This window comes from Hyla sarda, chromosome 3 (assembly GCF_029499605.1).
Source record: "Hyla sarda isolate aHylSar1 chromosome 3, aHylSar1.hap1, whole genome shotgun sequence".
In the NCBI taxonomy this organism is placed as follows: Eukaryota; Metazoa; Chordata; class Amphibia; order Anura; family Hylidae; genus Hyla; species Hyla sarda.
Window position 1 is genome coordinate 211,150,442 of NC_079191.1, and position 17,087 is coordinate 211,167,528.

At 40.5% G+C, this 17,087-nt stretch overlaps 1 protein-coding gene across 1 annotated transcript in view; it reads right to left on the reverse strand.

The window, feature by feature from the left end:
• ME1 (malic enzyme 1) overlaps positions 1-17,087 on the reverse strand; it is a 322,523-nt gene that overhangs the window by 264,824 nt on the left and 40,612 nt on the right. Inside the window, exon 2 of the mRNA XM_056565973.1 lies at positions 2,258-2,391. Within this exon, the coding sequence (XP_056421948.1) occupies positions 2,258-2,391 (134 nt within the window). The remainder of the gene's footprint in view (positions 1-2,257; positions 2,392-17,087) is intronic.

Genomic DNA, 17,087 nt, shown 5'->3' on the forward strand with positions numbered 1-17,087 from the left:
GAGATTTCTGGGCTGTCTGTCACGCACTACTCTTTTAAGGTCTATCCATAGATTTTCAATTATGTTGAGGTCAGGAGATTGTGAAGGCCATGGCAAAACCTTCAGTTTACGCCTCTTGAAGTAATCCCCCGTGGATTTCGAGGTGTGTTTAGGATCAGTATCCATTTGTAGAAGCCATCCTCTCTTTAACTTCAGCTTTTTCACAGATGGCATCAAGTTAGTATCCAAAATTTGCTGTAATTTTATTGAATCCATTTTTCCTTCTACTCGTGAGATATTCCATGTGCCACTGGCTGCAATACAACCCCAAAGCATGATTGATCCACCCCCATGCTTAACAGTTGTACAGAGGTTATTTTCATTAAATTCTGTTCCCCTTCTTCTCCAAACGTACCTTTGCTCATTCCGGCCAAAAAGTTTAATTTAAACCTCATCGGTCCACAGAACTTGTTTCCAAAATGCATCACGCTTGTCTATATGTTCATTTGCAAAGTTAAAACGCTGATTTTTGTGGTGAGAACGTAGAAGAGGTTTTCTTCTGATGACTCTTCCATGAAGACCATATTTTTACAAGTATCTCTTTATAGTGGAATAGTGTCCCACAACTCCAGCGTCTGCCAGATCTTTCTGGAGGGATTGTGCAGTCAAACGTGGGTTTTGAATAGTTTTTCTCACAATCCTGCAAGGTTTTCTGTCTGATATTTTTCTTGGTCTTCCAGATCTTGCTTTAACTTCCACTGTTCCTGATGACTGCCATTTCTTAAGTACATTCCGAAACAAAGGATATTGACATCTGAAAACGTTTTGCTATCTTCTTATAGCCTTCTCCAGCTTTGTGAGCGTCAACTATTTTCAGTTTCAGATTTCTAGACAACTGCTTAGAAGAACCCATGGTGCTGATTGTTGGGGCAAGGTCAGATCAGTCTGGGCCTTTAAAATCTTTGAGATTGACATCACCTGGTCTTCCCAGATGATGATTGAGAACAATCCATGACACTGGCAGGTCTCAGCTTTGCATGCTATAAATTCTGCAGGGTGCCCAAACTTTTGCAGACGCCATTTTTTTGTTTTCTGTTATTTTGAAGGTGTAAATGATGGAAATAAAATCTAACTTTTGTTGACAAATTATAAGAATGTCTAATCTGTAATTTGATGCCTTTTGGAGATTTTTCCATCTTTCCTTGGCTTCTTTATGCACATTAATACAAATTTTTACCTGGGGTTCCCAAACTTTTGATCCCCACTGTAGTGGTAGATATCAGCTCTACACAGGCTCTGCATACCATATAAGTGATTACATACATATTCCATCCTCATAAACAATTTTCATATCCTGTTCTTATATCCCGACTTCATAGTCTTCCCTTATATGCTCTACACCTGCCTGCCGGACAGTCAACAGTATGTTTAAAAGTCCCAAGCAATCTCTGCAGCCTGAGACTATCGTGACTGGATGTTCCATAGACTTGGGTGGAACTTCAGTAAAAAGAAAAAAATGGGGTGGATTAGGGTTAATTTAACTCTACTATATTTTTAGTTGGCATATATGGAACATGTGTACCAAGTTTCATCAAAATATCTCAAGCCATTTGGAAGTGATGCTGGAAAATACGCACATACAGGTGTTGAGTTTCGTATATATAAATTGTTTGTTTGGAAAAAAAAACTCTAGCCTTAAAGGGGTACTCCGATGGAAAACAATTTTTTTTCCAATCAACTGGTGCCAGAAAGTTAAACAGATTTGTAAATTACTTCTGTACAAAATCTTAATCCTTTCAGTATTTATCAACTGCTGTATGCTCCCGAGGAAGTTTAGTTGATCTTTTCAGTCTGACACAGTGCTCTATGCTGACACCTCTGTCCATGTTAGGAACTGTTCAGAGAAGAAACAAATCCCTATAGCAAACCCCTCCTGCTGCCCACAGATCCTGAAGTAGACAAAGGTGTCAGTAGAGAGCACTGTGGTAAGACAGAAAATAACTACTCAACTTCCTGTGGAGCATACAGCAGCTAATAAGTACTAGATAGATTAAGCTTTTTTTTATAGAAGTAATATAAAAATCTATGTAACTTTCTGGCACCAGTTTAAATAAAAAAAATAAATAGTTTTCCACCGGAGTACTCCTTTAAGCTGTATGTCTTGCTTTATGGTAACCTGAAAGACACTACCGGTGAATATTAGAGAACGTATTGTTGCAAACTGGCATATATATATATATAGAGAGAGACTCAAGTCTAATAGTTGTCTTGTTCTTACCTGTCAAGGTCACACTTCTGTCTTTCATAGTTTCGCAGCACTCTCAAAACCTGAACATCTTGACTTAGGAAGCATGGGGGTAAAAGTCCATGAATGCCCAACTGCAACCTCTCTTCAAGAGAGAAAGCCATCCCCTAGTAATAGAAAAAAATAACAGAAGCAGGGTCATTTTTTTGGATAAGTTATAAACCAAAACACACAGTAACAATAAGGAGATAATTAGTATAAATATTTATACTGTGACCCATTGTGATCAACATGGCAGAGCCACCAAACTATGGGGGGGGGGGGAACGAAGACTAAGACCAGCGTTTTATATTCCGGTTTTATGTAAAGACTGAGCCCTGTGAGCAGTGCTGCATTTATTAATAAATCTGGTACATTTACAGTGCCCATGCGGCTCAGAGCTGGCAAAGATTTGAAATACAATTTATGACTGTAAAGATCTATTCACACGTACTGTAGCTGTATTCAGTCATTGAGTAGTCAAGCATGCGCAGAATACGTATGAATTAAGCCTGACTAAATGTAAAATAAATGTCCGAAATTCATGTAAAACCACGCCCCCTTTATGTGAAGTCATGCCAACTCTAGTTTGTCAAGAAATGTCCAACCTTTTTGCATCTCTGCTCCATACACTTTGATAAATTTCCCCCATATTTTACGTCTTTAACATTTAACAAATGCCATTTTATTCAGTGAAATAACCAGATCAATGGCTCAGCTTCTCTCCCACACTATACATAATAGATTGTTAAAAAATCTCCCCAACAATGTAATAATGAGGTTAATGCAGTCAAATTTACATAATCAAAAGGCAACAATGCTACAAGTATATCCAGATATTATTACATTTGTCTTTAAGTTGTTAAACTTAAAGGGGTATTCCAGGAAAAAACTTTCCTTTTTTTTATATCAACTGGCTCCAGAAAGTTAAACAAATTTATAAATTACTTCTATTAAAAAATCTTAATCCTTTCAATAATTATCAGCTGCTGAAGTTGAGTTGTTGTTTTCTGTTTGGCAACAGTGCTCTCTTCTGACATCTCTGCTTGTCTTGGGAACTGCACAGAGTAGAAGAGGTTTGCTATGGGGATTTGCTTCTAAACTGTGCGGTTCCCGAGACACATGTCATCTGAGAGGACTTAGACAGAAAAGAACAACTCAACTTCAGCAGTTCATGAGTACTGAAAGGATTAAGATTTTTTAATAGAAGTAATTTACAAATCTGTTTAACTTTCTGCAGCCAGTTGATATATATATAAAAAAAAGTTTTTTTCCTGGATAACCCCTTTAACAATTGTTGATTTGTTGGAAAAAAAAAGTCAGAGACCTATACTTTGCATGGGCTCTTTAAAAAGGAAACAATTTAAAAACTTTTGACATCTTGTAGAGACATGTACTGACCACTAGAGTTGATAGATAAAGAGAAGTGCCTGCTAAGCGTCTTCTTTTATAGCTCTGTGCTGTTTTTTTAAGTAAAAATGACATAAATATATTTTTCTTTTAACAAAAGAAAATGCATTACATGAACCTACCCTTAAATGAGAAAGACAGCTGCATGCTGTATAGATTATAATTTTAAAAGATTTTATAGCCACACCATGTGTATACTATATATGCTGTAGGCAGAAGAGTATTATTATTATTTTTATAACCACAACAGCTACAGTTTTTTTTATGTCAACATGGCTATATGGGATCTGGCACAGGCCCTTCAAAGAACGGATTGGCGGAAGTTGGTTCTCCTCTAATTTTGATGACCTTTCCAAAGTATGCAGCCATGTTTTATAATACTGGACAACAACTTTTCAGAAGTATCCACTATGCTGGGAGGGCACCCCACCAATATCTTCTGTACAAGAGGGAAGAACACAGCAGTGTTCTTCTCCATGTATGTTATGTAAGAGAAGCTAAGGACATAAATAGGGGGCACAAAGCTGCAGTACACTCTCCAGTGAGCCCTAGCAACTGCCTGATCTCACCAGATGCTGATGCCCGCCTTGACCACACGTCACATGATAAGTAAATGATAATAACATCAGTAAATAAATTAATAAATACATACGCTCTAGAAATGTATTTTCATTTGTTTTTCTTAATGGAAAATCAAAAATTTGGAGGACAAAGATACTGGAAAGTATATGAACCCTTTATAATTTTCTATATTACAGCAACAATTTGACCCAAAATTATATCAAATTTTCACAAGTCCTAAAAGTAGATAAAGAGAACAAAAACAAATGTAACTAGAGTAAAATAACTATTAGATTTAGTCATTTATTGAGTAAAATGATAAAATCTTACATATCTGTGAGAGGCAAATGTATGTGTGGCGGCCCAGTATGGGATGGTGTTGCCCTGTACCTTTTCTGCCCTGTCAGGCAGTGTCCCCAGGGCCCCCTGTAGTTGCTTCCCCATTTTTATATATGTTGGATATTAAAAGATGGGTTAAAGCCGAGTGCCCGCAGCGGAGCTAATGGAGGAGATTACTGAAGATCCCCGCCATGGAACGGGACAAGGTGAGTACCTTTGTCATCAGTGTCCCCTGTCATCTGTCGGTATCGACATTTTAGTGCAGGTGACACTGGTAACACATTTCCTTTAAGGTTTTGCCACACACATATATGTGATATTGGATCATTTTTCTCAAGAATTAAATCATCAAGTCTAATATTTTTCACTTGTTTGTTTGATTTGGTTCTCTTTATCTACTTTTGGGATGTGTTTGCAAATCTGTTGTAGTTTTAGGTCCCATTTAGGCAGGATTCCCAAATTTTTAAGCACGATTTTTTCCACCTTGTAGATGAATGAGCACCTGTTCAGTAGTCAGTCAGGCTAGGAACACTGTGCCGCATGAGACATTAGGGATGAAATGTTGCTTATTCATTTATGTAAATTAGAAGCGCTGGGTAACATAGATGGAGATTCAACTCTGGACATTTTACTCAGGTATAACTATTAAGCAACATAAAATAAAGATTTTTTATAGAGAGCTACAAATTTCTATACTTTATATATGATGATGAACTTTTCTTCAACTGTCCGGGAAACAGAGAAGCATAGTTTCAAATACTATGCTATTGAATCTGAGAAACAAGTTAGCCATTCTTCTATATTACAGTAATTGATACTTATTTACCCAGGAGAAAACTACTGGCCAAAATACAGTTCTTGCATAGAAAAAAAATATATTAAATAAAAATAGCAAAGAGCACATTGTGTATCCCAGAGCATCAATGGATAAATATATTATACTTATTAAAAATGCTGAAAAGGGTTCAAGCTTAATCCCAGTTTTAGCTAGAGCAAAAAAATCTAATGAATGCATAAAACAAAAGTCGAATAATGTGGCAGTTTTAAGTGGCACATTAAGACTTTATTGACCTATATAAGCATTAGTAATTCTAAAATTACCAACTTTCAAAAATTATCAAATACCAGAATGAATATACAATAATACATAGTTTATAGATAATTTTATATTTTTTTTAATTCAGCTCCTGATAACCCAATACATGTTTCCAGGACAAACCAGTAAAAAACGTTATAGCAGAAAGTTGCCTGTCATTATTTTATTGAGGTTCTCCCCCCTTACACTTGGGTGCACCTCTGTAATGTAGAGTTATATTTGTACAATGAAGTGGATGAGAACAATAGGTATGTGTGTTTGTTGTTTTAATTAAATGATTCAATTATTAAAGGACTGATTTTATCTAAAAATAGCACCACTCTTATCTATAGGTTCTGTCTAGTATTGCAGCTCAGAATCCTTCAGGTGAATTTAAATAAAAGGGTCTGAAATGCAAGACCAGATACAGTACACGGGCAAGAACGGTAGTGAGTCTGAAAAAAATGCTCATCGCTCCTCTAGTCTGCAGTATAATAGATTTCTCAAACATTCATCTATTTACAGTTTTGTTTGATTCTTATACTTTTCCTTGGACAAAAAAGGCATCCTACAGCAGAACTTCCACCCCTGTGGTAGGACAGACATGAATTTCATTTAAACAATGACCCCAGGGCCATATTTACCACTAGGCACTAATGATCCAGTGCCTAGGGTGGCATTTTGCAGAGGGTAGTAGTAGTGTCAGCCAAGTTCTTCATGATTTGCAACCTTCAGTCCTTAGATCTCCGTTTGCAGCCTCCTATAAATGTATCTAATTGTTTAAGACAGAGTTTGTTGCTGTGTGTAGGACATGCGACCACCTGCTGCACATCATAGCCTCTTGTCACCATGCAAGTAATGCATTAACTGCTGCCAAGGGGCTCTGCTAATATAGTTCTCCCTCTATATTTGACTTTATAACTGCATTCTACTGAGCAGAACAAACTACTTAACATCTATGGTCTTTCTTTATTTATGCCTGTACAATCTGGTATGTCACTGCCTTCCATGAGGATGTAATTCAGAAGATATATATACAGAGTCTCTAAGGGGGTATCATAAGATCGACATTTGTCCCCTATCCACAGAAGGGATAGGGGCCCCAGTGCTAGGAATACCACAATCACTAGAACAGGAACCCACCACTCCAGTGGATACATTATGGAGGAGACTGAATGGACTGTCATTCAAGCATGCATGTTTCCACTCCATTCAAGGCCAACAGGGCTAGCAAAGATAGTTGCTGTCTTGTCGGTCGTATTCTGTGTTATTTACTCAGCTACAGTATATGTAGGTATTTTTCAGTCACTGGTGGTGTTACACAGTCACACTGTGGTGGTATCATTCAGGTATTAGTGGTTCTTATCCAGTCGCTATATAGGGTTGTTTTCTAGTCATGAGTTATGAGTGGCGTTTACATTTATTAATAGTGCAACTGATAACAATTATACATATTATGATGATTATTGGTGAGTGTTAATGTGACCTTTGATGGGGAATTATTTAGGGTTAGTGCCTGGGCAGCATGAGCCATAATACAGCCCTGAATGACCCCTTCCTTGCTATAAAGGCTGAACTAGCCTATCTATATCTCTTAGTTCCAACAGGACTAACCCACCATAGATAGTTTTACTCTTTTTTTTTATAGTAAACACAGGTATAGAAGGGGCTATGAGGCTTTATAGCATTAACAAGGTGCCATTACTAAAGGAAACCAGATAAATGTTAAAAGTCAAAACTTTTGGCATCAAGTACTAGGCCATGAACAAATACTGGTATTATGACCTGCTAAAACCAGCAAAGGTTAATAGCATCAAATCACATTGTACTTTGAAACTTACAACTTCTGAAACAGTGCCACCTGTTAAGCCTCGGGACATCGTTGGTTAGTATGAAGGCCAGCTTCAGTATTATATAATAGAAGAAAGATTTCTTTTCCTTGCACAGACAGATCACATTTAATTTTTTAATATAGAAGTGGATTAATTACAGCAAAAATAGATACGCTTCAATGAGAAAAGACAATTGCATCTGGAAACTGAATGTGTGTGAGTATTTTATTAGGGGGAAAAAACTCAGCACCTGCAATCTAGTGTGTAAAACGGGGATTGATTTTTATTACTATAAAAACACTGTCTTTACTATGGCAAATGGCATTGCATGAAATGGAATTTTTATACACAGAATCTGCAGCTGGCCAAATAAATGCCATCACCAACCGTAACATAAACAGAAAAAAAATCACAATGGACTGTGGAAACACTGTCTTCATTATATACAAGAAACTGTGAAGTAAGGAGACAATCCCCAAAAGAGATGACTATGTTGCTGCTTTTAATATTTAAGGCTACTTCACACTATGGATATTCCCAGTGCAGCGGCCCCACCTGCACCACACAGACCTGTGCCATAATCATTGATAGCAATGCATCTGCACAGATTTCTGCCAAAATAATGAACATTCTTTATGCAGCTCTGAAATCTGAAGTGTAAATGGGTTAAAGGGGTATTCCGCTGCACCCATCGCTCTGAATATTTTGTTCTGAACGCTGGGTGCAGACGACGGGGGTCATGACGTCACGCCCACAAAACTCGTGCTGTCATGCCTTGCCCCGTCAATGCAAGTCTATGGGAGGGGGCGTGGTAGCCGCCACACCCCCTCCCATAGACTTGCATTGAGGGAGCATAGTGTGACGTCAAGAGGGGCATGGTCATGACATCACGACCCCCGCCTCCTGCACCAAACATATGCCAGGTGCTGCACTGATCGCGGGGATCCAGGCTGCGGGACCCCCGCTATCAGACATAGGGGATAAGATGTCTAGGGGCAGAGTACCCCTTTAATGGAAAACCCATTTATACTCATTCATGCAGCAACATTTCCATGCTTGGGTGTGGAATGGGTCAAACCATAAAGGGAATTGGAAAGAATTTAATAGCAATTTTTGTGCTTATATTTGTGCTAAAATGTGTCAAATACCTAACATTTTTCTTCAATTGCCTAGGAACCTGTACCAATCAGCCATAACATTAAAATCACTAACAGGTGAAGGCACCTGTCAGGGATTGTGATATATGAGGCAGCAAGTAATTATTAAGTTCTTGATGTTCATGTTTTGGAAGCAGGAAAAATTGGCAAACATAAGGACCTGAGTGACTTTGACACAAGTGTGATGGCTAGACGACTGGTAAAGAACATCTGGGGTATTTCCAGTATGCATTGCTTCGCACCAACTGCAGAAGTGAGCAGACTTCAGCGGCATGACTTCTGTTAGTTATTAATACTTTATCCTTAAGCTTGGCAAAGAATACAGTACTTGCTGGCGCTACCCAGTTCTCTTACCAGAAAATTAGTTTCAAAATACAGCCACTTTAAAATGGTATGGTGGCAGAAAGAAGCTCCTCTCACCAGGGAGTGGGATCTTCAAGGTGCCATCTCCTTCAAGGGTTGGAGACCTCACAGGACAAGCAGCAAATCAGCAAGAGAGGAGGGAGGTGGAATAAGTCAGACTCCACTGTAACTCCTCTGAGACCGATGCTTATTAAACATCTATGTGGTAGCGGGGTGTGATGAGGGCAGATGTTGTTACCCTAGGGGCAGGTGGCATTAACCCCTTGTATTCGTGATGCTAGGGTGTGGTTTAGCCTATAACCGCCCGAAGGTATACCGCTGGATCCTGGGCTAGGCACGGGGGCAATAAAGACTCCAATGCCAAGTTACGGACAATGGTAGCTTTACTGAGGGTAGACAGTTGGTTCAGTCTATACAGTTCAGCCAGGGCCCAAGGAGATGACCAGTGATGCAGAGACCTTAATGGCTTTCTGGAACTTGTAGTAGGACTGGACAATTGAATGCAGACCACGCTGACTTGACAGATGACAGGGACTGACTTGACTTGACTCATAAAGCTGTGACTTTAGCTTACTTGAATTCATGGTTGCTGCAGGACTTGACTTTGAGGCCTCCAACACTCTGGACACACACACTAGGCACGATTGCACTGGACCTCAGCAGGAAGCAAGAGCTAAGAGCTCCAAGAGAGCGAGCTAGCTCCACCCAGGGCTTATAAGGGGGAGACTAGCAGGGAGCTCATAGGTCACTCACTATATGGATCACCTGGTCACTGGTACCTCCTGGGTAATAATCACATGACATAACTCTTAAAGATACAACACATTTTATAATAAAATACACTGCAGAACATATGTACAGGGGGAAAGAGGTACAAGGGGCCCTGGAGACACTGAAGGAGGCTGCCTGACAGGACAGCAAGGGTACGGAGCAACATCTCCTGTACTGGGCCATCACATCTACATCTATCTGTCAGGAATAATAATTTATTACAATATAATTATAGCAGAAGCATATGATCTAAAAGACTTACAGTACCTAGAGAGGGAGACATGATGGCTTTCTACCCAGATTACATCTCTTTTTTGTAAAAAGGTGTCCCCATTTGCTGACTATCAGGAGAAGACAGAAATCTCCAGCAGCTGCATGCAATGCTGTATTCCATTGTCATTTAAAGATAAATGTGCTTCATTGACAATCCTTGGTGGTTGATCATCATTAAATTCAGTTGACAAGAACTAACCTGAATGTGATGCCTTCCATACCCTGTCTGATTCCCTTCCCTTACCCACCCTCTTCCTAACTCCTAAACCTACCCTTCCATTGTTTTTTCCTTTTATTCGAGTAGCAGGAATTTACTCTTCAGACTGTACATCACATGTGGATATCTGTCCACATGGTAGACCTAGCAGGACTTGCTACAACCTTTTATTGACTGTTTTCTGCATTAATCAGTTTCAGGAACACTTGTACTCCAGCCCTTCTACTATAAACTGGTTTTGTTATGTTGCTATGTACTTTTTGTCTTATGGGGAAAAATATTGCTTCATGTTGTATCTGCCCTGCATACAGTCCCTATTGTCAGGAATACTGATATACCTTACTGTTTCTTATAATAATGTCTGATGCAGTCAGATCTCTTCCATGGTCTATATCTCTTCAGGAAACACACACAACAAAACACAAGCTACATCACATACAACTTTCACATTTACTTCTGTGCAATTAACTATTCTTGCCCTGGCTTAGGTGTGTTAGGTGCTTCATCTGTAATGTATTTCACAATTTCGGAATTTGGGTATAGAAATATCTAAGAACATCACTTAAATTAACACCATTGCTGGCAAGATGTAAACCTAAACTGGCATTGTGATATAAGCTCGCTTTTTTATTTGTTGACAAGTTCAACTTATACAAATCATCTAGATCCCCCAATTTCTGGACTATGTGGAAGATTTATCAATATGTGTTTGTGTGCAGCACTTTACAGCCTTTTTTTTTTGCTGGGTTTTTGGCTTACGTGCTCAAAATTTATCAAAACAGCGCACAGTCTTTTATTAATTTTGCACAAATGAAAAATTCCCTCACAATTTACTGTAGGATGCCATTTTTCTAAGGCAAGGCATAAGTTTGTGCATCATTTTTGCCCCTTTTTAACAATTACTCAGTTAATAAATCTTGTCCACTGCAGAGTCAAGAATGATAGGACATGAGAGAGCACAGAAGAGTACTATCAGACAGGAGAGAGTACAGAGGAGTGCTACAAGACAGGAGAGGGCACAGAGGAGTCCTATCAGACAGGAGAGAGCACAGAGGAGTCCTATCAGACAGGAGAGAGCACAGAGGGTTACTATCAGACAGGAGAGAGCACAGAGGAGTCCTATCAGACAGGAGAGAGAGCACAGAGGAGTCCTATCAGACAAGAGAGAGCACAGGAGTACTATCAGACAGGAGAGAGCACAGAGGAGTGCTATCAGACAGGAGAGAGCACATAGGAGTACTATCAGACATGAGAGAGAACAGAGGAGTACTATCAGACAGGAGAGAGCACAGAGGGGTACTATCAGACAGGAGAGAGCACAGAGGGGTATTATCAGACAGGAGAGAGCACAGATGGGTACTATCAGACAGGAGAGAGCACAGAGGGGTAGTATCAGACAGGCAAGAGCACAGAGGAGTACTATCAGACAGGAGAGAGGACAGAGGGGTACTATCAGACAGGAGAGAGCACAGATGAGTCCTATAAGACAAGAGAGAGTACAGAGGAGTCCTATCAGACAGGAGAGAACACAGAGGAGTACTATCAGACAGGAAAAGCACAGAGGAGTGTTATCAGACAGGAGAGAGCACAGAGGAGTACTATCAGACAGGAGAGAGCAGAGAGGAGTACTATCATACAGGAGAGAGCACAGAGGAGTGCTATCAGACAGGAGAGAGCACAGAGGAGTGATATCAGACAGGAGAGATCACAGATGAGTGCTATCAGACAGGAGAGCACAGAGGAGTACTATCAGACAGGAGAACACAGAGGAGTGCTATTAGACAGGAGAGAGCAGAGAGGAGTACTATCAGATAGGGGAGAGCACAGAGGAGTACTATCAAACAGGAGAGAGCACAGAGGAGTGCTATCAGACAGGAGAGAGTACAGAGGAGTGCTATCAGCCAGGAGAGAGAGCACAGGGGAGTCCTATCAGACAGTAGAGAGCACATAGAAGTGCTATCAGACAGGATAGAGCACAGAGGAGTGCTATCACTATCAGACAGATGAGAGCACAAAGGAGTACTATCAGACCGGAGAGGGCAGAGAGGAGTACTATCAGACAGGAGAGAGCACAAAGGAGTCCTATCAGACAAGAGAGAGCACAGAGGAGTGCTAGCTGACAGGAGAGAGCACAGAGGAGTACTTTCAGACAGGATAGAGCACAGAGGAGTATTATCAGACAAGAGAGATCACAGAGGAGTATTATCAGACAGGAGCAAGCACAGAGGAGTGCTATCAGTCAGAAGAGAGCACAGAGGAGTCCTATCAGACAGGAGAGAACACAGAGGAGTACTATCAGACAGGAGAGAGCACAAAAGAGTGCTATCAGACAGGAGAGAGCACAGAGGAGTGCTATCAGACAGGAGAGAGCACAGAGGAGTGCTATCAGACAGGAGAGAGCACAGGGGAGTGCTGTCAGACAGAAGAGAGCACAGAGCAGTACTATCAGACAGGAGAGAGCACAGAGGAGTACTATCAGACTGGAGAGAGCACAGAGGAGTGCTATCAGATAGGAGAGAGCACAGAGGAATCATATCAGACAGGAGAGCTCATAGAGGAGTGCTATCAGACAGGAGAGCACAGAGGAGTATGATCAGACAGGAGAGAGCAGAGAGGAGTACTATCAGACAGGAGAACACAGAGGAGTGCTATTAGACAGGAAAGATCAGAGATGAGTACTATTAGACAGGGGAGAGCACAGAGGAGTACTATCAGATGGGAGAGAGTACAGAGGAGTGTTATCAGACAGGAGAGAGAGCACAGAGGAGTGCTATCACACAGGAGAGAGCACAGAGGGGTACTATAAGACAGGAGAGAGCACAGAGGAGTGCTATCACACAGGAGAGAGCACAGAGGGGTACTATAAGACAGGAGAGAGCACAGAGGAGTGCTATCAGACAGGAGAGAGCACAGAGGAGTCATATCAGACAGAAAAGATCACAGAGGAGTGCTATCAGACAGGAGAGCACAGAGGAGTACTACCAGACAGGAAAGAGAGGAGGGGGGTACTATCAGACAGTAGAGAGCAGAGAGGAGAACTATCAGACAGGAGAGGACAGATAAGTGCTATCAGACAGGAGAGAGCACAGAGGAGTGCTATTAGACAGGATAGAGCACAGGGGAGTCCTATCAGACAAGAGAGAGAGCACAGGGGAGTCCTATCAGACAGGAGAGAGCACAGAGGAGTGCTATCTGACAGAAGAGAGCACAAAGGAGTACTATCAGACAGAAGAGGGCAGAGAGGAGTACTATCAGACAGGAGAGAGCACAGAGGAGTCCTATCAGACAAGAGAGAACACAGAGGAGTGTTAGCAGACAGAAGAGAGCACAGATGAGTGCTAGCAGACAGGAGAGAGCACAGAGGAGTGATAGCTAACCCTCATTTACTGGACTTTGTCCATGCCTGTTCTTTAGCTTGGACAAAGACATTATTTTATAAGCCATGATTTCTATAAAAAGGAAATACAATTTTCTTATGAAGTATATTAGAAAGGTTAATGTTTTGCCAAGATTTACAAAATATAAAAATATATTTGTATGTGACAGCGCCCATTTAAGGTTAACAGATTGGCAGACTTCCAGAGCATAATGATAGACATGAATGGATGGGGCGTGGTGTGATGTCACTAGGGGACATGGCATGATATCACTTCTCCAGTCCTGGAAACACAGAGGTTTCCGAGACTGGAGCAGCTGCCCAGCATAGAATGCGGGTGCTGCACGGAGATCACAGGGGTCCCAGCTGCAAGCCCTCCCACGATCATACATCTTATCCCCGTATCCTTTGGTTAGGGGATAAGATGTCTGGGGCCGGAATATCCCTTTAATAAGACATAGATCAAAGAGTGCAGCTTTGCTACAGCCTGGACACTGCTAACTGTGTACAGGCTGACCAAAGCAATTGCTCTTTAGTAATTGTGATGAATGGGGTGTCTGTTTAGAAATGATTTTCGCAATAAAGGGGCAACAATAGAATAAAATAGATTAAAAAATAACCTCAAAATCACATATATTTTGTAATAAGAAAAAGAAAAATTTTTATGACAGTTACACTTTAAGTAAGTAATTTAATAAGATGTAACTCAGGCCTCATAAACGTTCTAGAGTCCCAATAAAATACTCAATTTGTTGAGCTGTCTGAAATAGATCATATAGAATACTACAAATAACATCTTTATGGCAATGCTTTGTCCATAAGCACTCTTTATAACTCCCCCAATATTCTGAGGTCTCCAGATCTGCTAGATTCATTTACAAACATTTAAAATACTCAACTTCTCTGGACAAACAATGCTTTGCTGTTCATGAGTGACATTATTTCCCATAGAAAACCCACCAAAATGTGCTGTATTTGTAAATGTGTTTTTTGACTAAATGATATAAAACTGGAGGAAATCATTTGGTTTTGAAGTCTTGGCCACCAAATGCTAAGTCAGACAGCACATCATGCAACATAACACAGATAACTAGAAAACCAGGAATAAACCCAAACTCAGATTTTTAACACTATTTTGACAAAGAAATCACTGATCTACAACTTGTGTTTTAGATCTATTAAGTCATAGAGCTGGGAAACCTGTGGATCCGGGCTGCGTAGTAATTCTATTAATACAAAAAAGTCTTTCTGCGGGACTGCAAGCAGAGACCGTCAACACATAAGGATAAAAAAAAGAAACAAAAATGTAGCTAGCACCTAAACCCTATACACAAGTAAACGCTGCTGTGGCAAGTACAAAACATGTAAAAAAAGAAAATGGCAGCAGCACACAGTCAACAAAATTAAGGCTCTTAGCGCACTTTTTGATCCAAACGTGTCCCCCCCATCCACCACGCGGAGGTGACCTCATATCGGATGGGACCCTGACACAAATACTGAGCCTAACACTCATAACACTCACCTCTGCTGGGCATATAGCCTCTCACTGGGTGACATTCTGGATCCATTATCAATTTAAATGAAAATATCTCCTGTGAAATAGGGGAGGGGATGCATGGCTACAGAGGGAGCCGCTCCCTCTGTAGCCGTGCATCCCCCCTCTATTTCACAGGAGGTGGTTTGGATTGATAGTGAATCCAACATGTCACCCAATCACAGGCTATATGCCCAGCAGAGGTGAGTGTTATGAGTGTTAGGCTCAGTATTTGTGTTAGGGTCCCATCCGATATGAGGCCACCTCTGCGTGGTGGATGGGGGGGACACGTTTTGATCAAAAAGTGCGCTAAGAGCCTCCATTTTGTTGACCATGTGTGCTGCCATTTTCTTTTTTTACATGTTACATAAGGATAAAGACAGTAACACAGCATATATAGACGGTAATGCATTTCTGAGGGGATTTTATTAATAGAATTGACATGTAAATTCTTTTGACGGAGGCCAGAATCGGGATTTACACTGCAAATGTTTCCCCCCATGGAAACTCTGCTATGTGCACAGTGCAGCAGAATCCCTTTGAAAGCAGTAGGACTCTGCTGCAACAGAATTTCCAAGCTAAATACATCCGCTGGATTCCGCTAGAAAATGTTGTTGTGTGAACATAGCCTAATAGTGCGCAGCATTTTGAGTGTTCATCGTGCCTCTTCATGCCTCATGTATCAATATATTTACAATATATTGTAACAGTGAATGATCACCACATGTTGTCGTATAATCTCTTCACAATCAGTAGCTCTTGTCAAATAAGCAGTTGAATTGCTGAATTGCATGGATTATTGATCCATCTAAGGCAGTCCTAAAGGTTCTCATGTAGAGTATGTTCAATAATGGTTGCTTGAACGCCTGTTCAGCTGACAGCTATTAACCCCGATTTCTCCATACACATCCACACCAGGCTCGGCCAATGATGCATATGACTTCAATGGAAAGGGGTGACAAAGCTACTGCTAGACACCTCTGGAAGAGGCCTATCTCTGGGAAAAATAATGATTGGGCATTACATTTTAACATGCCCCATTTACCTCTGTCCACATTTTAATTATCTGTTATACAATGTAAGGGTCAATCAATGAAAAATATTTTCACCATGTTAGATCTCAGTTGGACGTCCAAGAATTGTACCAAATACCAAAAGAATTCATAATACGACATATGGTCTTATTCTGACATACTTGATACTGGCACTACAGTGGTCCTTTACCAGATTAAACATGTTAATATTACAATTCTGTGTCATTGGAAAACGTACTTCTTTCCAGTGACTCTCCACATGTGGGGTCCTGATGTATTCCTTGTCCTGATTATTATAGTAACTAGGTCACCCATAAGCCCTCTCAGATGACTGTCTGCAGACTTCTTGGTCCTGATCCCTTCCCCCATCCCATGTGTGACAATGATGGCTCTTCAGTATGCAGTGTTTGTGTGTGGCAGCCTGTAACATTTTCCGTTAAAACAGACGGGGGCACTAATTGGCAACTGAAAGGCTATATGTCTAACTTTACAAAGACATCACTAGAATTGGACTGGGCAAAGGTGTGGCATGACATAAATTGGACAAGGTTAAGTAATGTGTTATTGAAGGGTAATCCAAAACTTCCAGCGCAAGCTCAGTAACATCCAAAATCAAGCGTGTCTGATGTGCTGCTTGTGTTTTGACAAAAGACAAGTGTTTTGCTACAGAAACAGATTGTGACACGTGGTAGGCTTTTATGTGAAACCTGAAATGTGTCCAACATTAACATCAGAGGCCTGTGTTTAAACTGATTTTTTTTTTGGAGGAACTGAGGAGCCATTGGCAGTATATTTATTTTAGTTTTTGTGCTGAATTCTTGGCTGTACCTTCCTAGGAATTTTACATATATTCAGATGTTTTAAATGTTTCTTTACACAGGG